The sequence below is a fragment of the Solanum pennellii genome, chromosome 12 (assembly GCF_001406875.1).
Source record: "Solanum pennellii chromosome 12, SPENNV200".
NCBI lineage: Eukaryota > Viridiplantae > Streptophyta > Magnoliopsida > Solanales > Solanaceae > Solanum > Solanum pennellii.
In genome coordinates, this window is record NC_028648.1 from 77849529 (window position 1) to 77874064 (window position 24536).

At 32.6% G+C, this 24536-nt stretch overlaps 2 protein-coding genes, 1 long non-coding RNA gene and 1 other non-coding gene across 4 annotated transcripts; 3 read left to right on the forward strand and 1 right to left on the reverse strand.

Annotated features, from left to right (window-relative positions):
- Positions 1-508: 508 nt before the first annotated feature.
- Positions 509-1651, reverse strand: LOC114075052. Its single transcript, XR_003575380.1, has 2 exons — positions 1410-1651; positions 509-688 (listed from the first exon to the last, which is right to left on the reverse strand). It is a non-coding gene; the product is annotated as an uncharacterized LOC114075052 (long non-coding RNA).
- Positions 1652-12484: 10833 nt separating this feature from the next.
- On the forward strand, positions 12485-15839 carry LOC107005348. Its single transcript, XM_015203921.2, has 7 exons — positions 12485-12865; positions 13554-13723; positions 14059-14161; positions 14238-14354; positions 14971-15141; positions 15286-15409; positions 15494-15839. The coding sequence occupies exons 1-7, from the start codon at positions 12569-12571 to the stop codon at positions 15607-15609; spliced, it is 1098 nt and encodes a 365-aa protein (XP_015059407.1). The 5' UTR covers positions 12485-12568; the 3' UTR covers positions 15610-15839.
- Positions 15840-18421: 2582 nt separating this feature from the next.
- Positions 18422-22518, forward strand: LOC107005589 (cation/H(+) antiporter 18-like). The gene is made up of 4 exons (XM_015204228.2): positions 18422-18587; positions 19337-19549; positions 20115-21116; positions 21202-22518. Exons 2-4 carry the CDS (start codon positions 19367-19369, stop codon positions 22387-22389), a joined length of 2373 nt encoding a protein of 790 aa, XP_015059714.1. The 5' UTR covers positions 18422-18587; positions 19337-19366; the 3' UTR covers positions 22390-22518.
- A 1181-nt stretch (positions 22519-23699) lies between these two features.
- Positions 23700-23771, forward strand: TRNAG-UCC. Its single transcript has one exon. It is a non-coding gene; the product is annotated as a tRNA-Gly (tRNA).
- The last annotated feature ends 765 nt before the right edge of the window (positions 23772-24536 follow it).

Genomic DNA, 24536 nt, shown 5'->3' on the forward strand with positions numbered 1-24536 from the left:
TGTAACGTATGGCAAGTGATATGATGCAGTACGTTCTTCAAAAATCAAATCCTCTCAAAGTCAAATCTATTTTCAAATTTTACACATAAAATAGTGTATTAGGATTGCTATATACACATGATTTTTTAAAAGAGATTCGATCAGATCCAAGAATCGGATAAAATATATGCCCCACTATCATACCTCGTACAAATTATAATTAATTATTGACCTAAAAGGAATCACTAGCTTTTGCAAGAGAATTATTAAATTGTCACCAACCAATAAGATAGGTAAAAGTTATATTATTAATTAACTAAACTACTAAATAAATATTTGACCGGAATATCTTTTACTTTTGTTCAAAGTAGAATTCTCGAAATTATGTATGGTCATAAAAAAATGAAAATTTCTAGAATTTGGAAAAATACTTAAACTTCGTTTTCTTTACTCCAAATGGAAATTTCTCATTAAAAAATAATTTCAATTTATATTCATGACCAAACACAATCATAATTTATAAATATCATTTTTAACTTCGAAAAACAAAAAAAAAATACTTTTTTAAAATACTCACAACCTTTCAAACAAACAAACCCTAATATTTCTCATTTATTTAGTATTTGCTTACAAGGAGGACAAAAAGATGTATATATAGTTGTGATAGAGCTTCCTCTTAGAGAAATCCAGTATTCCATCTTCTATTAATCTGAAAAAAAAAGGCAAATACTAAGCAAATATAATAATATAAAAAAATGAGAGTTTAAATTATATTTATCCTCAACATAAAATTATTTTACACTATTAACTAGATTATTATTTAAAAAATATCTACAAGTAAATCTTCATAAAAAGTGATATTATATCTTGAAAATAAAACATGACAATTAAAACTCAAATACAAATAAGTGTTGCACACCCTAAAATGAATTTAAATAATTTTTATGAACTAAACAATATAGAAATTAATTCATTTACACAATCAATTAATTTTTACTTGATACAAGATAAAATATGGGTACAAATGATTATAAAATATTACTACTAATTGGTGATTTGATAAATATGAAAACTAACCAAACTAAAACATTGGTATGTAAAACTTAAATACTCCCATAGTAATTCAATTTATTTTTGTTAATATTATAGCAAGCCATGTAATTAATTAGCAAGTAAACTAATTAAATAAGATCCAAAGGTGTGACCTAGCCTTAAATAAAAGGTAGAAAAATCACCAAATTTAATTTTTTCCAATTTTCCTTGTGAGACACTACAATATATCTATACATTTTCAAATATTATTGCTTCGATATGATCCATTAAACAAAATGAAGGAAATTACCAAATAACTAAAACTAAAATGTAGAGTACAAATAGGAATTTAATAAATTTGAAGATATATAAAAGAAAATATATTATCAAGTAATTACGAAGAGGGAGCTCCCTTCAGTCCAAGCAAAAAAAGCTTAAGATTCAGTCAGTCTACCGCATCATTCACTCAGTTACTAAGGTTTTTCCTCCTAATAATTCTCAAAACCTTAGCATTTGTGTGAATGAGTCAGCAGCTAATTGAACCATACTGCCCCCTTTATGTGGACTAAAGAAAGCTCTCTACATATATTATACAAAAAAAAAAAGTTAAAAAATTGAAGAAATGTTTTTATTCTAAGGCAAATATGGGGGAAGTAACATTAGAAAAATGAAGAAAGAAGAATGGCTTTATATAAGCTAAGAAAAAAGGGTGTGATAAGACAGTACTATGGTTTAAATATTGCAATGTAGTACAATTTGGAAGAAAGTTATAGTTATATATTCAAATATGCTTTCTAATTATTATAGTCCATTTTATTAGCATATGCTTTACTTTTGGTAGATATAAAATGTTAAATATATGAAAAGATTGTGGAAGCATAACCAATTACTAGTACTTATATATATATAGGAAAAATGGACAAGTACTCTCCTACACTATGACCGAAATTCAAGAGACACACCTTAATTAAATTAAGGTTTTATTACCCTCTGAATTTATTTTTTTTATAATTTTGTACACATTTTAGGTTTACATGCATTCAAATATCTCCCACGCACCTCAATTGCGTGGGATCACGGAGTGTGCCACGTAAGACAAAAGCTATATATAATTATAAAAAATATAAGTTCTGGAGGATAATAGGACCTTAGTTTAGTTAAGATGTGTCTCTGAAATTTTTGTCATAGTCTAGGGGATACTTGTGCATTCTCCCTAAAAAATATAATAAGCATATGTTATGTATTGATAGTGCTACCACTTTAACATTGTTGTTATATAGAAGATGAGTAAGGTGTTTGAATTAGTTGATCGTAAATAGTTGAAAAGTTTTAGATATAAGAATTTTTACATATTCAAATTACTTAATAAATAAGTAATATGTGTTTGGATAAAAATGCTAAAATTGATATGTTTGATAAAAAGAAAATATTGATAGGCTATTCGTTTATTAAAATGACTAAACTAGTTATAAATATTTTATTAAAATTTATACAGTTAAAAAAAATTTTTGCAGGAAGAAAAAAAAGGAGAAACTATGAACATAGAGTGAAGAGTAAATATTCAAAAGGTATTCTGGAATATATATTTTGAAAATTAGAAAGAATATTAGGATAGAACAAAACAAAAATTTTTTTAGTAAAACCAAAAGTACCACTTATAAGTCGAAAGACATAATATATAAATATGTCTTTTAGTTTGATCTCAGATCACATATATACCTTCTAACATGGATTTGCATAAGTAGACACTTAAATTTGTATAAAGTTGAACATATAAACACAGATATCTTATATGACATCTTACATGACATTTGTGTCCTACGTGGCGTCCTACATGCATTATGTCACGTAGGACTCGTATGTCTGCTTGTTAAAATTTTATACAAGTTAAATTGTATACTTTTGCACACCCAAAATTTGAAGTCATAAACGTAAAATGAAGCATTTATGTATTATGCGCAAGTCGAAAAGTCAGAGATTGAATATAACTGATTTATTGCTTTTAATTATAGAGATACTTAACTGATAGTATCATTTTAAATGTTTATCAAATTCATAGATATATTACGAAGATCAATAGTATTATAATTTATCATTTAATGTAACGAGAATTTTCAACCTATCGATTGACGATAGAGGTACTCAAACACCTGAGTAGAATTCTTTTAAAACCATAGGCTTCATGGATGAGTCCAATGTTTTTGTAGAGCCACCTATTCTTGATTTTATAACTACATATAGCTAAATTACTACAGTAGAGAAAATGGTTCTACAATAAAAGCCTATACATAGATTACAATTCATCATAAATTTATTGAAAACAAATAAATGTCAATCACCAATTTATTGTTATTCATATTTAAAAGGGAATAGTCGTGTCTCATGAATTATAATAATTACTTATGTTCTTATAGGACATAAAAATCATTATAAGAAAACTGTGAATTATACGAGGATTTTTCTGGAAAATAATATGAAAACTTACAGAAAAAATAAGTTTCTGCGAGTTTTCATATCAATATCCAGAAAAATTCCGATATAATTCACAATTTTGTTGTAGTGTAACGTTCAACTAATTACTATCATAACGTCTTGACAACTTACACCTTCTAAAGCAACAAGAGCAAGTGTTGTCATGTGTGCAATGCATAATTTATGAGGAAATTATGGATTTTTCGATAACTGATTTTAAGATGAGTTATTTTTGAATTGATTAATATCTCATACGTAATATTATATTTGATAACTGATTGAGAGATAGGTTATTCATATATAAAATTATATCATATTGGACTTCCAATTTAAAAGTCTGCATCATTATTTATGCATGACAGAAAGTAGAATAAGCAATACATGTGTCAAATAATACATAAATTTTCTCTTCATTACTTTTGATATTACTAATAACTACATAATTCTAATCAGCTATCAAATCACGCTACGTATATTTTTTTTTGGATAATACACAAGTGTCTTCTTAACTTATGCCTAAAATCTCAGAGACACACTTATACTATACTAAGGTTCTGTTACCCCCTGAATTTGTTTTATTAATAATTTTCTATCCCTTTTCGGCTTACGTGACATTATCTTGTGGGTTCAACGCTGATTGACTTTCTCTTTCAAACTAGTGCCACGTAAGCCTAAAAGGGATAGGAAATTACTTATAAAATAAGTTCAGGGGGTAATAGGACTTTAGTAAAGTATAAGTGTGTCTCTGAAAATTCGGACATAGATTGAAAGAATATTTGTGCATTTTTCTTTTTTATTACTATCAAAAAGAAAATATTTCATCTTAGACTTTGAGTATAATATTTTTTATTCACTTGTATGATCCCATCCCCATGACCAGGATTTTCTTGAAAAAGCATGATGTATGCAATCCTGTCAAGCACAAAGTATATTAGGAAAATAATTTATTATAATTTCTTTATATATTATATATATAAATGAACTTTAAAAAATCTATCAAGAATCTCTAAACCCACGTATCTCTGTTGGCCACAAAGTCTCTGGAGAAGCATATATATAATTACCCCACTTGATTGGGCAATTTGATCTAGATATATAATGATCGAAATTTTTAAAATATATCTTAATTAAATTAAAATTTTGAATTAATCTTTTTTAATTTTATACACTTTTTTTTAATTTTATGAATATTTAAATATTTTATATGTGCCTTAACTACGTAAAGTTACGAAGTGTGCCACATAACACTTTTTGTTTTTTGTTATAGTATCAGCAAATTTACTCAAAACTCATTCATTTTAATTAAAATAAAACAAAGTCAACTATGTGAAATTAAATAAAGATAGATGAAGTTAACAATTTAATTTTTACATGAACAATTTTATATCTAATTAGTATTTGGAGACATTTTTATTCAATTTTTCATAATTCATAAATATTTTTTTTATCCATTTTTGTATTTAAATGACATGTCAACTCCCTGGATCAACATTTTTCAATAGCGTACGTATTCACTTGTTAAATCCATGCCATCCTGTCTTTCTCCTTTGCCAGAGGACTACAAGCCTCAGCCCCCACATGCCCATTGTCCTTTTTTTAATTTACGATTTTTTCTATCGCAGTTTATATGATATTATTTAATTTGATATGATATATTAAAAAATTCTTTTATAGTTGGAGGTCATTTCGTTTAAGGATAAAAAGGTAATTTTATAATTAAATTATTTATGATTATAATAAGTTATTGCTTTTTTCTTAATCAGAGGTTTAGACTTGAGTCTTGAATATGAACAAATTCTTGGTAGGGAGCGTTTCCCTCTGAATGAGGTCTCAATACGGATATTAGACATCAAATGAAAAATATATATATATTTTAATGGTAAGTTGACATTTTTTTAATGACACATCGATTTAAAAAAAAAAGTGTCAACTAAAGAAATAGAAATAATTACTTCTTTCTGGATCTTTGTGACTTGAATTGTTAACTTATCTCTTCCTTTTAATTAGACTGTGTTGTTTTTAATTTGTTATGAAGTTTAAAAAAGTAAAAAAGATTTTTAATTTTTGATGTTTAAATTTAAAATATGTGTTATATATCAAAGACATAACACATAAACGTGTCATTTAATTTGATATTATTTGACATTACGCTATTCAACAATTAAATTTATATAAAAGTTGAACATATACACACATTCAATACTTGTTTATTTGAATGTGTACAAAAATATACATTTAAACTTTCATTGAATTGAAACAAACAGACACATACGTCTACTTCGATGTCCACAAATAGGTCATTCTTCGGGAACTATACATTCTTTTTAAACAAACTCGCTAGACAGAATAAAAGGACAAATAAATCGAAACGAGAGGAATAGTAATATTCTTTTTCTTCTGAACAATAATTGAATCATTTTCTTCTGCTAAAGGGACCTTTGTCATTCTCAAGTCTTTTCCAAATTCTGGTCATGTTTTCAATCTTTCACTTAAAACAACACATAGAAATGGAAAAAAATAAAAATGAAAGGAGAAAAGCCAATCAGTACTTGGTTACAGTTTAGTTAATGGAATTGGAAGTAACCTAGCTAGCCTAAGGTTAGCTCCTTGGCATGGCAACTAAATACTGTTCACTTTAAAGTATTTGGTTTCGTTAGTCCAAAAGTGGAAATATCTAAAGTAGTAGCCCTATTGTATATTTACATCATTCAATTTGTGTTTACACAACTTGGAATAGTTTCCTTTTAGTCTTGTCAATCACCCTTCAATATATAGTTGAATACACACAAAATTTCTTAGGCAATAACAACAATATCCGGCATTAATTATTGACACTAATAAGGAGTGCTAAAGTCTTTACCGGCATTAGTTAAGTGTCATTAAAACCAATATCGCTAAAGGATTTATAGACATATACAAAGAGTGACAATTGCCACTAAAAATACATATTTAGCGGCAATTAAGAATTAAATGACGCTAATAGTCATTTTTTTTTGTAGTGGTAGAGTGTACAACAACAACAATACTCGATGTGATGTTGTCTTACTTTGTTCATGAGATGGACATATATATCGTTTTTGATTGATTCTTCGAATGAAGAAAAAGAATTCGAAAAATGAAGGAGTGAAAAAATATCTAACAAAAAAATGAAGTATTGACAACAAAAATAGTAAATAACTAAATGTAATGACCCCTTCTAGAGTTCTAGTTGTTATAGGTAGACCAACGGTGAAAGATTTGGTTCAGAAAACTTTTTGAATAGTAACTTAAAAATCTTAGGGTAGGCAAGTTTCCGATGAAATTTGAGCAAGGCGAGGTCTAGAGCAATCTGGGAAGAGATAAAGGATAATGCCTAAGCTTGAGTTGGATCCTCTAATAGCTAAGAGGTTTAAAGAGTCTTTATGACTTTTCAGAAGTGGATTTGGGTGAGTATTAAATATCGATGTTGGCGTGAATGAGTTAGTTTGGAACATCAATTTTAAAAGTGTGTTGCGAAATGGAGACTTTTGGGGAGAATTTCAAGTTTTCCCTGTGCAAGCCGTTACAACGGGTGTCACTTTGCTATAGCGGGTGATCTCGTTATAGCGTGTTGGGCCGTTATAGCACGTTGGGTTGCCATAGTAGAGTTAATCGATTTTTTATGCTGAAAAGATTAAAAAAAAAACAATCATTATGTGACTATAACTATAGGGACCTAGGGCTTTTTTTTCATTTTTTTCCAATCATTATCTTTGATAAAGGTAAGTTAATTACTCTCTTAACTTTTAATTTGATTCTTAAGCCCTAGAATCTATGGTGGTCAACCTTGTTGGGCTTTGTGGAGGCTTGTGAGCCGGCCCGACCCATTACTGAAACCCTAGGTTAACCATTTGGTTTTCCTATAAATATGATCCTTGTATTTGTAATTCCAAGAGTAGCACAAGTGAAATAAAATCCTCCTGTTACAGTCGTGGAGTAGGGAAACCGAACCACGTTAAATTCTTGTGTGTCCCGTTTGTGTTCTGTTTCTCTTTTCTCTAGATTATTTGTGTGTGTTGTGTGTTTAATTCCCAACAATTGGTATCAGAGCGAGGTTTCAACAACATTGTAACACAAACTGTGAGAAATTGTCACCTAGGGTTCTTGTGTGAAGAACTGTGTGCAGGGAGGAGTAGCCGCCGTTACCGTGTGGGTAACCTCAAGCAGCAGCCGGCTAGGAGAACCGCGCAGGGTGCGAACAGCCGTCGTCCGTGTGCTGTCCGTCGCGCCGTTCCGTTGGCCGCCGCGTCGAGGAGCCTCAGATCCAGCCGCGAGCGTCCAGATCGTGAGCATCGTCCAAATCGCCGCCCGCTGTCTGTAGACGCCGTTAAGGGAATTGCCGAAGTCCTTTGAGATGGCAGAAGATGGGAAGTTCCGAATTGAGAAGTTCGATGGTACAGATTTCAGTTGGTGGAAGATGCAGATTGAAGATTTGCTGGTTCAGAAAGATTTGGACGTAGTGTTGGGTGACAAGCAAGGAAAATTGTCTGATGCAGAGTGGGCAGTTTTGGATCGGAAAGCTATGTCAGTTATCCGACTCTCGTTGACCAAGAATGTTGCGTTCAACATTCTTAAGGAGAAGACAGCGAAAGGCATCTTGGAAGCCTTGTCTAACATGTACGAGAAGCCATCTGCAGCAAACAAAATTTTTCTGATTAGAGAGTTGGTGAACACAAAGATGAAGGAAGGCAGTTCAGTTACCGAGCACATCAACTCATTGAATTCGATCTTAGCCAGACTTTTGTCAGTTGGCATTAAGTTCGATGATGAAGTTCAAGCTTTACTACTGTTATCATCATTGCCTGACAGTTGGTCCGGAACGGTTACAGCAGTTGCCAGTTCAGTGGGACCTAATGGATTCACCTTTGAGAAGATTCGTGATCTCGTTCTTGGCGAGGATGTCAGAAGAAGGAGTTCTGGAGAATCATCAGGTGATATGCTAAACGTCGTCAGAGGCAGAGGAAATAACAGAGGTAGTGGGAGCAGGAACCGAAGAAGGAGTCAGTCGAAGGCTCGGGATGGCTCAGGTGTAACATGTTGGAACTGCAAGGAGGTGGGGCATTTCAGGAATCAATGCCAGAAAGACAAACAAGTCAACATTGCAGAAGACAGCGTCAACGAGGATTTGTTTATCTGTTGCGCGGAGAGCAATGTGGATTCCTGGGTCATGGATTCTGGTGCTTCTTTTCACGCTACCCACAGCAGTGAAGCATTGCAGAATCTGGTTATTGGAGACTTTGGAAAGGTAAGGCTTGCAGACGATAGAGCTCTTGATGTTACGGGCATGGGTGACATGGTGCTGAAGACGCCAGTCGGTTTCTGGACCTTGAAGGATGTCAGAGTTGTTCCAAGCTTGACGAAAAGTTTGATTTCTGTTAGGCAGTTGGATGAACAGGGACATCATGTGAAGTTCGGAAATGGGCAGTGGAAGGTCGTGAGGGGCAATCTTGTCATGGCTCGTGGAACAAAAAGAGGATCGTTGTATATTGTCGGATTACCGTCTGAGGGAGTGACCGTCCCAGTTCAGAAGAAAAACAAAGTCCGGTTCACAGAATCTCGTGGGCAGAAGAAGGTTGTCTTTGCAAGAAAGAAACCCAGAGCCACAGGTCAGATTCAGGATGAACGAGCAAGGAAAGGTTCAGGAAGACCAGTCAGAGGCGTTTGTGGCAGTGGGAGCACCGGCCGTGCTTCAGCCAAGGCTCCTAGAAGACAGTGGGTCAAGAGAACCAGTATTCCAGCTGTTGATACGTCTCCAGAAAATTTCTTGCTGAGTATGGAGAGTGTTTGTTCTCAGGGAGTTCTAGGATCCGGCAGTTCGTGTCTCAAGTGGGAGCCGGTAGGGACCGAGGACGAGTCAAGGGCAGTTTCAGCCGTGACTGATGTGTTGAAGCTTCGGGGAGCTTCAACGGGCCTTTCAGTTGACTGATGAGAAGGCCGCTGTAGCAGGAGAGAGTTGAAAAAGATTACTAGACATACAAGTGTTCTAAGTGGATGACAGTTGAAATTCTTCAAGCCTCCAAGTGGGAGATTGTTGGGCTTTGTGGAGGCTTGTGAGCCGGCCCGACCCATTACTGAAACCCTAGGTTAACTATTTGGTTTTCCTATAAATATGATCCTTGTATTTGTAATTCTAGAGTAGCACAAGTGAAATAAAATCCTCCTGTTACAGTCGTGGAGTAGGGAAACCGAACCACGTTAAATTCTTGTGTGTCCCGTTTGTGTTCTGTTTCTCTTTTCTCTAGATTATTTGTGTGTGTTGTGTGTTTAATTCCCAACAAACCTTAGGGGAGAGTTCTAAATTGAAATTATGGTGGAAAAAATTTTATATGGGTAGAATGATCATGTAATTGATTAGGATTAGGATTTGACTATGATTCTGGTATTGTTAGGCCACCATTGATTGTTGTGTTTTTTCAGTATTTAGACCAAAATAAGTCAAGTTATTGTAAAAAGGGGAACGAAAGCTAAGATTTTCTAGAGTTTTCAAGGTTTGATTTGAGGCAGGTGATTGATGATTGTTTGTTTTTCGAGCTATGTAAGGTTTGTATATTAATTGTTGTATAGTATTACTTGTGCATTGTATGTGAAGAAAACTAAAAAGCTAATGTGAAATGACATAATGTTGATAAACTCACACAATGAACTCGTTTATTTACTTGTGGTTTAAAGTATGATTTTTCATTGAGATTGTGATCGTACATATTGTTTTTAATTGTTGGTTGACTAACGTACCATACTAGTACATAATGCCAAGTTGCCAACAATTGGTTCGAATACCATATTTAATATGAAATACTAATGGTTGGCTTAAGTACCACACCGATACACTAATAATTTGTGTATGAATTCCATGAGAGGACCTGATATATGTTGTTGTGATCACTTGAAACATGTTTATGTACCGTTTTGAAATTTTTGTTAATATTTTATACCTTTTAGACTCCGGACTCCTGTATTGTGGTTACTTGTTTACATTCATGTCTCGTAATTGGCCATATGATCATACCAGTACATTGTTGTTGTGTATCAACAATGGCGAAAAAGGAAGGTCTTGATGTAACTGATATAATTGTTCACACTTGACTATAAGATCACACGTTTGAACTGTGAAAATAGTCTCTTACGGAAATTCAGGTATATACTTTTGAGTGCTTTTAGAAATTTGCTTAAAAGAGATGTGAGGAGAAAGATTAAAAAATTATTAAAATTTTGAGAAGAAAGAAAGAGATGTTGAAATTTCAATTTTTAATTTTGATGGTTCGATTTAATTGACATAAACATGTTTGAATGGATATTATGTGCGAAGATTGCAAAGTAGGGTTTATTCTATGCCAGTGATAAGTCTACAACACAATTTCGAAATTATTTGATGTAATATTTTGCTTAAAAAGTGATTATTATAATTAAATTTTTAAAAAATAAAGTTTTTCCATGTTTTTGCAAGGGCTCAATTTCTCGAACCGTTTTTAATATTTAATCTTTAAATATATAGGTTTATGGTACTTAATTTTTATTTTTGCTATATTAATTTATTGAAAAATTATGGAATAAAATATTTTTAATTGTGATCTAATTTCATAAAACATAAATTCATAGAACTTTTCTTGTCCAACATAAGTTGTGTAGTAAAGAACTTCTGCCTTGTCCGATAAAAATTTTATATAATTTTATAGAAATAAAATATGTCTCTTAAGCCATAAATTTATAGATTATTAACTGAACTATTGCCTCTAACGACATAAACTTTTACCTTACGATATGATATTATAAACTTTTACCTTGTATATTTATCTTTTCTAATATCCGAATTTTTTCCCCACTTTTTTGTTATTTAAAATGACAAAAATCAAAGACCAAATAATTTGAGTAACAAAAATTGAACACCAACCCAAATTAGGGCATCCGTGAATGACCCAAATGGTGAAGTTGGGCTCAAGATTGAGGTTGGTATTTTGGGTTTTCATCTTGAAGCCCAGTCTTTTTACCCTACGAGAAACTTTCGGAAATAGCCATTACAATAAAATTAATTATGCTTCTAGCTATAGTTTGCATATATAAGGGTTGTAGTTATAATTTAAGTTGTCTCGTTCGTATAATTTGTGGATTTGTATAATTTGTAGGTTTGTATAACTCGCGGGTACAATTGTGTAATTCAGTTATTTTGTATAAACTCGAAGTAACGAATTTATACAATTACAAACATCATAAGTGTAAACAGTTATACAAATTATATTATAAAAATTCCGAATTATACAAAACTAAAAAGTGGAGCCGCATAACTATAACTAAAAGTAGATCGCGAATTGTAATTAAGGCAAACTATAGCAATATTAAGTAATTAACTAGTATATGGTTTTCTATACGCGTAGTTTTCCAGACATAAATTGAATTTTTTTTGTTTTAGAAAAGAGCCACTAATTGCATCTTACAACGATTTGAATGAATGATCTCATATTAATGGGATTTGGTTATATTTGTCTAATATCAAAAACACCCCTAAATCTGGTGTAAAATATTAGTTTCATAAGAACGCTCCTCTACTTGATTAGTTAAACTTAGATACATCTCGACACATTTTCGATATACAACACGCCTCAATAAGCGGTGTTAAGTTATTGTAGAAATATGAAGTTCTTAACAAAAATTAAGAACAATTTACTTTTATTAATCGATATACATTAATTATACATATACTTTATTTACATGAATTATACCTACATTATACATTTTTCAGCCTTTCTACTTTAATCAATTGAGTAAAAGACTATTTGAATTATTTCATGTCCACATAAAAATACAAGCTAAAAATCAAAATAAATTTAGATTTCTAAAAAGCAACAAGTCATGAAATATAATAAATAAATGAGTATTGATAGTATGGATATCCATATTATGGATTTAGACATCCATTTTCATTTATATTATATATTGATATATTTGATCCATTTTTAAATATATTTTTTAGATAATAACTTGTTCCTTTAACCATTTTGCCCCCAATTTTCAAGTATAAAAAGCTTTGCAAATGTTCTTTTAAGATAAGGTGCCATCAACACTCACACACATAATGGCCATGGGAAGCACAAATTTGGAATCCAATAAGTTAGAATTGTATGAATTTGGCCCTTTTGAAGAAGAGGAGGGTTTCCAAATTGGGTTTTTGATAGGCCAAAAATTCTCCAAATTAATACAAAACAGGTTATCTACTGACCTTATTCTTCAAAATCAATTACTCCCTTTTGCTCAACTCCCAAATTCCCACACACTTATACATACTTTATCTCAAACAAACAAGAACAAGTTCCCAAATTATTGGAATGAACTCAAAGGAATTGCTCAAGGAAGTGGTGTCCCCTTTCTCAATGTGAACTTCCTAACTTACCCTTCTTCCTTTTTTTTTTCGTATTTTATATTCTGACTAATTTAAATTTGCATCGCGTAGGATTTATTAATAGATTTAGGGGCCTAAAGTTTTGTCTAAACAAAGATTTTGAGCTTATGGGCTCTGTATTCTAAAAAATAATGTTGTTTGATTTGACATAAAGATTAAGAAACAGAAGTGTTGAAACTTGTTGTCTAAAACAAGTCACAAGTATTTATGTGAATATAAATCATCATTTTAAAGTTAAAGTGTTATTAAATGAAGAAACATATAATTTTTTTCCGACTAATTTGAAAGAAATGTGTGTCATATAATTTAGGACAGAAAGAATACTAAGTTTGAGTTTTGAGCCAAAGCTAATATGTTGTGTTGAACCTGAACAAATGTTGTAGCTCCACTCAAGACTATATATATGAAGTATTATGGCAAATGTTGAGTCCCCTTGACTTTCTTATGTGCTTTTGCGTATTGAAAAATTTGATTTTGCCACTTATAAGATTCGTTACATTAAATTAGAAGCACCTTGTACGAGTTTTTTGTACTTCTAAAACTTTTTAATTAAGGGCGGAGGGATATTATCGACCCCACGAAAGGACTTTATTGTCCATACTTCTTCTATTAAGTAGATAAATTAACAAACTGATATTTTATTTTTCTTTTGGTTCTTCAGATTTTATTATTGAATTTTAGGAAAGAAATATTGCCTTTCATTCCAAAGACAGAGGAATGTCCCAAGGAGGAAGACATTAATGATGACTGTTCTGATATTCTTGTTGTTAGTAATTCCATGGCTATGGCAGTTCATAATGAGGATGCAAATGTTGCTCTTGTCGGACACACGTAAATTATCTTCTTCTTTTTTTCCGACATAATACATAAATAGTCATTCAAACTTGGCCTCAGCTAGCAAGTATACACATTCTAGACACCTCAACTCGTCTTCACTGTGTTAGTTGAACCTCCAACTTCTATACATCTTCAAATTTATGTGTCACTTTAGCATCGCGCATCCACGAGACATAGTGGGAATGGTTTGGTTGTCAGTTGAAACCAAGTTGAGTAGTGCATTTCAAAGTTGAAGTGCTTACTTGCCAGCTGAAGCCAAGTTTGAGCGCTTGTTTTATATGTGGTGCTTTTGGAAAATATGACCCTTTTCTGTTTACATTATACTACAGTTATTTGGTTAAGGTGACATTATCTAATGGAACAACATTCACTGCTTATACATATGCTGGAGAACTTCCAAGTTGTGCATTTGGATTTAATAATCATGGAGTGGTATACTCATATTCGTTTTTCTTGTCAATGATCAGTAATATTTCTAGTTCTGATTGTATTTATATTTGAATTATAGGCTTTTACGTTGAACTCAGTACCGCCATGTGAAGAAGAGATAATAGGTGGTGCAATTGGAAGAAACTTTGTGTCTAGAGACCTGCTTGAAGCAACTAGCATTGAGGATGCTCTGGCTGTAAGCTCTAATCTTTCTTCTCTCTTTTGATTCACGTTGTTAAAAGTCGCATATTTGGTTGACGGAATGAGTTATTGTTTGGTAGTCTTGTCATTCTTCACCTCATGAGCTAGTTTTTGCATTGGTGTGGCCTCAACTGACGAGTAAGCACTCAAACTTTAATAGTGCACATCTAGATACCTCAACTTGGTCATAACCGACTACTAAACAATCCACGACCACTTGTCTCCACTTTGTCTCATGCACACCCGACGCTGACATGACACATAAATTTTGGAGGTGTCTAGATGATCACTTTGTAAGTTGAAGTGTTCTGTCTAGATATACATTCTCAAAGTTGGAGTGCTTGAGACCAAGTTTGAGTGTTTGTCTATGTATTATGGGCTTTGAGTTATATCGTATTGAGGCAAGAGTCATTCCAATTGTTTGAGCCTCATACCTTACTGTTTATTTTGCACTCCAAAATGTCTAGTTTTTGAGAGACTACAATGTTATTTCCTTCGATCATCTATCCCCGCCTCACGAATTAGCTTCTGGGCTTGAGTTAGGCTAAGGTTTTCATTTTACTAACGCAAGATGGTAACACGTTTTTATGTTCATGATTGAGAGATTCCAGAGGATTCATTCATCAGAAGTTTCAGTAGGGCACAGCTATAATTTGATAGACACAAGGACTCGAAGGATTTTGAACGTTGAAACTGCATCGAGAAATCGAATTTCAGTTCGTGAAATCGGAGAAACTCCATTCTTCCATGCTAACATGTATCTGCATCTTCAAGTAAAGCAGGCAAGTACACTTGCCTAACCTATCAGTGCATTTTAATCCATCATAGAATGTAATATTTCTTCTTCTTATTGACGTTTACCGCTAGTTATCTTTTAGGTGATCTGATAACGTAATACACTCTTGTCTATATTTTGGCTAATGAAGGCACAAGATGAGAACTCTTTGAGCAGGCAAACAAGAGCATCTTCTTTAGCAAAGGAATCAAAAAATGATTTTTTAGCACTTGTTGGTGACATGAACAATGAGAAGTATCCTATTTACATGACAGGTATTTAATTGAATTCATCAAAAATATTGCACATTGATATCCATTTTATTAAAAAAAAATTATGCATCTTTAACCTTATTTCAGGTCCATTGTTGTACACACTTTGCACAGCTGTGATAGATTTGGATGAAAAAATTCTAACAATTATAGAAGGGAATCCAAAGGAAAAACAAGAATCTTATGTCTTCTCATTGTCCTAAAAGAAGGGAAACTTTTACTTGTTCAAATAACAATAAGGTGAAGCAGGGTCAGAAAGAACGAGATCTCCATTTTGCAAGTTAGTTATTATGGGTAGTTTTTACAAAGAATTGGACTAATGATGTATACAATATCGGAGTTACCGATGTAGATGCTTCATTCTGGTTCTCATTCTTTAGAGACTAGGAGTGTAATAATAGCATATGTTAGATAGTTCTATTTCTCAATCTTTCGACTTGCTCTTATGAAACTAAGGTAAAAAAGATTGCAATTAAAAAGAATCAATCATTCACAATTATTGACGAAGGATTCCTCGAAAAGTTAAAAGATTAGTACTCACTTTTGGAAATCAAATGGATTGGGTCTTTTATGTATCCCATAAGAGCTACCATCTTTTTTGCTCCCGTAATGATTCGAAGTCATAACCTTAGGGCATCTCTAACCCTAAACTTTGTTGTACTCTTTAAATATAGAGTTCTTTATTTTTCCAGACAATCAACTTCAACTCGATTCTCTATTTTATTTTCTAAAAAGAGTCTTTTTCTCTCTCTTCCTACCCCTCCTCGGACCTCGAGGCGCCGTGCCCTGAGGCCCCCTACACCTTCCCCACCCCTCGGGCCTCGAGGTGCCGTGCCCCGATGCATGCCCCCACTCATACTAAAATAAGTCTAATAAAATAGATATTGCTAATTGATCTACCACATTCATGTTGAATAAGTTTTCATTGATAACGAACTATAACGTCAGTGAGATTTTTGACGTTCAAGTGATTACAAGCCGGACATGATATTATTTGTAGAATATGAAGGTCGAACGGATATGATAGTGTCGAGGAAGCCATGGATATAGGTATTTCTTCTTCTTCTTTTCTCTTTTTTTTTTGGACCCGAACCAATTTTGGGTTTAGTTGATGTACTATTGTTTTATTTTTGGTAAATAAACCCTGATCAGGTATTTAGATAAAAATAAATACAGCAAATTTAAACGAAACGATACAATAGAATTTAAATAAAAATCAAAACAAAGTTTGTATCTAAACTAACAATACAATACTCAATATATTTCTTATTGTCTAATTGAATAAAACGAGTCTTAAGCTCAAATTGATTATTTATTTATTTTTTTAAAAAAATACAATACAACCTATAGCAACCATCCAAACAATGTGTTAGAAAACCTTTAATTATGGAATAATATCTTCTCTCTTAATTACGTTATTAGAATATTTATTATTTTATACTTATCCTTTTTTCAAAAAAAAATGTTTTTAACATAAATTTTAATAGTTTTTGGGTATGTTTAGACTATAATTTCAAAAATCCAAAGCATTAATTCTTTCATATCTTATATTCTTATTTCAAATTTAGGCTTTTATCCTAAATTATAATATAAAGTATTTAAAAGGGAAAAACTTATCATATGAAGATGAATATTACTCTTGCTCGTTGACCGGTTATTGGGGATCTTTACAATCATACTGTATTGGAATTTTAATGTTTAAAATAATAACTATATTTAAAAATAAGGGTAAATTAGGTATTAATTGATTTGATTATCATTTGATATGTTAAATTGAATGAATAAATGGACATTTATTTAAATAAATAAAATATTTTAAAAGGGTAAAAATGTATTTCATTTTTGATATATTAAAAGTAATATTTTTTTCTTTTATATCCTCACATTAATTACATATTTTTCAAATTAATTTTTAAGACTTTAGAGTTTAGACTATACTAAGGAAAAAAACTCAATATGTTGTCGAATTTTTAAAAAATGTTCATATATATCTTCGTTTAATGTTTAGTTCATCTACGTAATTTTCTTTTGAAAAAAGAAGCATCTATTTCATTATTTGATAATCGTAGGGACACAACTTTTCTCAAATAGAAATAATATAGATGAGTCAAACATTTAATATATAATATAAATAAGCTTTTTAAAAAATGTTTGATGACATATTTAAATCATTTTCCTATTAATTAATATTTCCTCCGCTCTATAATAGTTGATCACTTTTCATTTTGCACGATGATTAAGAAATCAAAAATAGAAAGATAATTTTACGATTCACCATATAAAACTTATTTAGAATTTTCCAAACAAATATAAACACTTTAAAAAAAATTAATTGTAAGGTAAAATAGAGAAAATTCGTGCTTTCTAAATTTAGTAAGATAGATAATTAATATGTGATACTCCTTCCATTCAACAACAACTGTCCTCTACACTAAAAGCAGAATACTTGTCCAATTTAGAATATCAACAAATATATTACGTTTTGTGTTTATTTTATCTTTGCTATTAAATATTATTTAACATATACTCTCTTCGGATCATTTTATATGTCATCTCTTTCTATAAATAGTTGGACCATAATATTTGTCATTTTATAAAATTTATGCGTAAATTATCATATTTTGCATATTTTATCTTTGATAGAGTAGTTAATTAATCTTGAAAATGTATTCATCATTTATTATAAAATTAACTTAAAAAAACATTAAATAAGGATTGAAAAGCAAAATCATATCATTTCTTAAAAAATCATATCATTTCTTAATATAAGTACAAAGTAAAAATATGACATATAAAGTGAAATGGAGATACACATAATTCAAAACATTTAATTTAATAGTCATATATTACTATTATATCATTTAGCGTGTCAAATCAATAGTAAATAAAGAGAATTTTTTTTTATATATTAATAATTATTATGTGACAAAAAAGGTATAAATATTATGATAAAATATTTATATTAATTAAATTAAACTTTAAATCGGACGTACAAAATTCAAAATGAACAAAGTAAAAATAAAGAGAACGAGTATATTGTACTGTCAGATTGTACTTTCATTCATTCTCGGACTTTTAAACTGTTTTGGGGGACTGAAAGCTACTTGTTCACACTCCAATTTATCCTTATTTTGGTGTTGATTTTTTTATTAGTTCGCAAATCTCGCACAAAGGTTACAAGGTATGATTTTTCTGTTTGTTTTTCATCCAAATGTTTCTGTTTGATTTGGTATATTGATAATAATAATAAGATAAAAAAATCAGTCATAAACAAGTACTGATATAGATCCTTTGATCTGGATATTTTTTTTCCGAATTTCAATAAATATTATGTGTTCTGTGCAAAAATAGTATTTTTTACAAAATTGGTGTCAGTGAATTGATTGATATTTGTACGATAATAACATATTCAGTATAGTTTCGAGTCTGGAGAAACGGTGAATTGTATGAATACCTCCCTGGGATAGAGAATTTGTTTCTGATAGACGTTTGGTTCAAGAAAATCGTTTTTTTTTGTGACATCCCAGCTGGAATTACTTGTTCCATTTTTTTTTTGTAAGGATTGGTGCTGATTGAATTTGAAGTGCCCTTAGGTATCTATGTCAATTTGTGGATATCTTGACTCATCTAGTGACAGATTACTAATGCTCACTTTAAGTGTTTTGTAGTCAGCTGTGGATTAAATGTTACGTTAATGTGAACTCAATAGCTTCTGCTTAAATTTTATATTTTTATTATAGGAACCTATAAACTCGAGTTTGTTGTAGCAACTCATAGACTTTAAATCCTGAATCCACTTTTGGTTGTAGCTCTGGTTGTGGGGGAGCAATCCTGGATGCTACTAAAAGATTTTCATGTTGATCCTCCTTTTTTATAATTTTGAGTTGAAATTGGAAGTGTAATAGCTATTTAACAGTATTGTGTTTACAGGACTAGTTTGGAGAGGCATACAGTAAAACTATGGATCAGCATTGTCCATCTCCAATGAAGGCTACGTCTAACGGCATTTTTCAAGGTGATAATCCCCTGGATTTTGCACTTCCTTTGGCCATTTTACAGATATGTTTAGTTCTTGTCGTCACGAGAGGTCTTGCCTTTTTGCTGCGGCCGCTAAGACAACCACGTGTAATTGCTGAAGTTATTGTAAGTTGTTTCTCCTACCACCATCTCAAAGAAAACTTGGTTCATTGTCTGTAATTGTGTATCAGCCGACAGTTATTTTTTCTATGGTGCCTTATTGTCTTCATTTGCTGAGGGTTTATCGGAAATAGCCTCTCTACCGTGAAGTAGGGGTAAGGTCTCGTACACTATACCCTCCCCAGACCCCACTTTGTAGGACTACATTGGGTATGTTGTTGTTTCCCTATTGTCTTCGTTTCGTTATTCTTTTCCATTTTATTTCAATCCTAGCTGAAAGTATATTATCTGCTCTTTCTAACTATTTTGTTTGATCATCATTCATAAGTCATCAAAAAGCTCCCTCTTTTTTGTTTTCTTGAGTCACGTGTTTTTTTCTCCTCGTTATAGTATAGTAGACTTCGGTGATCAACTTCTGTGATGCGATCCTCTAGTCTTGCTTTTCGTTCATCTTCATGGAACGTTCTTTTGGTGGAAGAAAGAACAATTACACCTTTTATATTGAATTACAGGAGTACTACAAAGCCAAGAAAAATTTTTAAGGTTATGTTGAACTTCATTCTGTTTACAGGGAGGTATATTGCTGGGACCATCAGCTCTTGGTCGAAACAAAGGCTATTTGAATGCATTATTCCCACCGAAGAGCATCACCGTCTTAGACACTTTGGCAAATGTTGGTCTCCTGTTCTTTTTATTTCTAGCTGGCTTAGAACTAGATGTTAAGTCATTGCGTCAGAGTGGGAAAAAAGTCCTTGCCATTGCTATTACAGGAATTACTCTTCCATTTGTTTTGGGAGTAGGCACTTCATTTATTCTTCGAGGAACTATAAACCAAGGTGTAAATGCTACCGCATTTCTTGTATTCATGGGTGTAGCGCTTTCCATAACTGCATTTCCTGTTCTGGCACGCATTTTGGCTGAGCTGAAACTCTTAACTACTGATGTTGGGCGAATGGCCATGTCTGCGGCAGCAGTCAATGATGTGGCAGCTTGGATTTTACTTGCACTTGCAATTGCCTTATCTGGTGATAATCTATCTGCTGTTGTGCCACTTTGGGTTTTCCTCTGTGGTTGTGGTTTTGTCATTGGCGCCAGTCTTATTGTGCCGCCAATTTTTAAATGGATTTCACAACGTTGCCACGAAGGTGAACCTGTGGATGAGATGTATATATGTGCTACTTTAGCTGCTGTACTTGCAGCAGGACTTGTCACGGATGTTATTGGGATTCACGCTATGTTTGGGGCTTTCGTCATTGGAGTTCTACTTCCAAAAGAGGGGCCATTTGCAGGTGTACTGGTTGAAAAAGTTGAGGACCTTGTATCTGGTCTTTTCCTCCCGTTATACTTTGTCTCAAGTGGTCTAAAAACGAATGTTGCTACAATCCAAGGTGTACAATCATGGGGTTTGCTAGTTCTGGTCATATTTACAGCTTGTTTCGGGAAGATCGTTGGTACTTTTATAGTTTCTCTTCTCTGGAAGATTCCGAAAAATGAAGCTCTTGCTCTTGGATTTCTTATGAACAGTAAGGGACTAGTGGAACTGATTGTCCTTAATATTGGTAAAGATCGAAAGGTAATGCTCGTCTAGCAACTTATTTGTTTTGTGAAATCATGTAATCTGTTTCAGCTTTAAACTGTTTACGCGATGTCTCATGCAGGTATTGAATGATCAGACTTTTGCTATCATGGTTATGATGGCTCTCTTCACGACCTTTATCACCACACCCCTGGTTATGGCTGTTTACAAACCAGCGAAAATGCTAAGCAAAGGCGACTATAAACATAGGAGAATAGAAAGGAAAAATCCGAATACTGAACTGCGATTACTAACCTGCTTCCGTAGTTCTAGAAATATTCCATCGGTCATTAATCTCCTTGAGGCCTCACGTGGTACCGAGAGGGGAGAAAGGCTTTCTGTATATGCAATGCATCTCATGGAGTTCTCGGAGAGACCATCAGCTATCTTAATGGTACACAAGGCTAGACATAATGGCTTGCCCTTCTGGAATAAAAGTCAGCGGTCAGCTAACCACGTTGTTGTGGCGTTTGAGGCTTTCCAACAATTAAGTCAGGTGTCTGTGCGGCCAATGACATCAATCTCATCACTCTCTGACATGCATGAAGATATTTGCATTACTGCTGAGAAGAAAAATATAGCAATGATAATTTTACCATATCACAAGAATCTGAGGATCGATGGCTCATTTGAGTCAACTCGACCTGATTTTCACTTGGTTAACAAAAGGGTTCTTGAACATGCTTCATGTTCAGTGGGGATCTTTGTTGATCGCGGACTTGGTGGTACTGCACAGATATCTGCAAGTAACGTTTCCTTCTCTATTACCGTTCTTTACTTTGGAGGCCATGATGATCGTGAAGCACTTGCTTATGGGACTCGTATGGCTGAGCATCCTGGAGTCGAGTTAACAGTCATTCGCTTCCTAGTGGAGTCTGATTCCTCAGAAGAGATAGTAACAATTCATACAGATGCTGCAACATTAGTCTCTGCTGATGAGGAGTTTCTCGCTGCTTTCAGAACGAGTATATCAGACGACAGTTCCATCAAATATGAAGAGAAGACTATTAGAAATGTGTCGGAAACAATTACTATCCTACGTGATTACAGTCGTTGCAGTTTGTTTCTGGTTGGTCGAAGGCCTAATGGCGTTGTACCTCTTGCATTGAGCCAGAGGACTGATTGTCCTGAACTCGGGCCAGTCGGGAGTTTGTTGACTTCACCGGAATACGCCACAACAGCATCAGTTCTGGTGGTGCAACAGTATTATGATAACTTATATGCAACTAGTCCACATCAGAGGGATGTAGCTTCAGTTCCAGAGAACTAATTAGGGGCTCTTTCATTGATCTTTGAATCATAATGACTGTTTTTCATTCTTGACAGTTTGATATAATTATCTTTTTGAGCTGTAATCATCACCTTTTAAATACAAGGATTCTGGTTGCTATTTTGTGGAGCCTTTTTTCTCGTACTAATAAGTGATATTTCATATTGATTGTCTTCGTTCACCCCTCTATTTATGTACAAAATATTCATTTTCTCCTTTAAATGTACTTCAACTAACTCAAAAAATGTCACATGTAGTCAACTAGATTGCTACCTAGTTTTCTTGTTGATTTGTCAAAAAAGTGTTTAGTAGGACGATTTATAAAAGGTTGAATGTTCAATTGAAACATGTTTTGTTTAAGGTATCTTAGTGAAAAATCATGTTAACTTTAGGTGTATCTATATTTGTTCATGCATTATTGATCTGTGATTTTATAAAACAACAAGAAGTCTCGCACAATTTGTGAGCGTAAGCATTAGAGCTGTCAAAATGGACTTAGCCCGCTAGGCTGTTAACTTCAGGTGTATCTATATTTGTTCACGAATTGTTGATCTGCGATTTTATAAAACAACAAGAAGTCTCGCACAATTTGTGAGCGTAAACATTAGAGCTGTCAAAATGGACTTGGCCCGCTAGGCCGGTCCAACCCAACCCTTGAATTTAGTGGGGTTGGGCCTAATTCTTTTGGCTCATTTAGGAACGAGACTTTTTAGCCCAGCATCATTTGACCTGTTAGCTTCATAGGCATAACCCGCAAGCCTCAGAGACCAACCCGTGGGGTATAAGTATTTAAAAATACTTTATATATATATATATTTTTAGTAGTCTTATCTTTGTAAAGTTTTTATCAATGAACTAGCTAGTTTATCTTGGGAAATTTGGTGGCACGATCAACATATTTTTACTAAATTTACATTGACTATTATGTATTTTTACAAGTATTCACCGATGTGTGTTATTCATAACTGTATTTCTTTGTAAGTATTCACCGAAGTATGTGATTCATAAATGAAAATTTGTATGTACTGATGTCGTGTTCATAGACATCAATGTCCGATACTCTTTCTAATTTCTAAGAGAGTAATATTGTTTATTTTCTGATTGAAGGGTCAACCCGTCCCAACCTGTGGCCTACTTAGAGTTGGGTTGGGTTGCTATTTTATAGGTCCTTTAATTAAAAGGGTCAACCCGTCATTTAACTCTCTAACCTGTTAGGGTTGGATCAGCATATTTTGACAGCTCTAGTAAGTATACATTAACATTTTCAAGATTTGTAGAGTAATTGGCAAAATGTAACTATCCAACAATAAGCGTTTGTAGTCCAACGGTTAGGATAATTGCCTTCCAAGCAATAGACCCGGGTTCGACTCCCGGCAGACGCAAACATACATTTTTTTAATTTTTTTTTACTTATCCAACATTATAAGATAAGTAGTAAATTTACTTATTTTTAAAATAATAATATATGTTTTCAATATATCAAACACACTACTATTAGTTTACGGCGTATTAATGTTTTGTTCTGAGACGTTGGGAGTGATACGTACTCATTTGTATAAAAAATAATTTAATTGTTATAATGAAACTGCATGTCTTATTGTCTTCTTCTATTTTATAACAGTTTATCCCATCTCAAAAAAAGAAAGGTAAAATCTCTTTTCTTTGAGCTATTTGTCCTTTTTATTCTTTGTTAAGAGCTAGCATTGCACTTTAACTTAACTTGATTTATACTTTGATCCAAAAATATCCTTATTATTCCTTAATAAACGTGTTATCTATTTTCTTTTTAAACACCTTCTGTTCTTTTTCTAATAATTGAGATAAGTGTGCATCTCCAAGAAAGTACATGACTGTTGTTTTCTTGAATCTGGACTTTTTTTCTTTTTCTTAAATGAATCTAGCCTTTATTCTCTCTAGAAGTCATCACAAATGAATATACTTTGAGTTCGCGGCCTATTTGACTTGACTTTTTCTTCGCTTAAAGTCTCTATTAGCGTTGTAGTTGTAGTGAGATGTGAAATAATATAAAAAGGGAAGTGTTAAATCCAATCCAATGATAACCCTTCGATATCACCAGGTAGAAATTAATCCTTAAACTTTAAACGTAGCGCTTCTCCTCCAACTTCCTCTTCTGTCGTACATGTGCT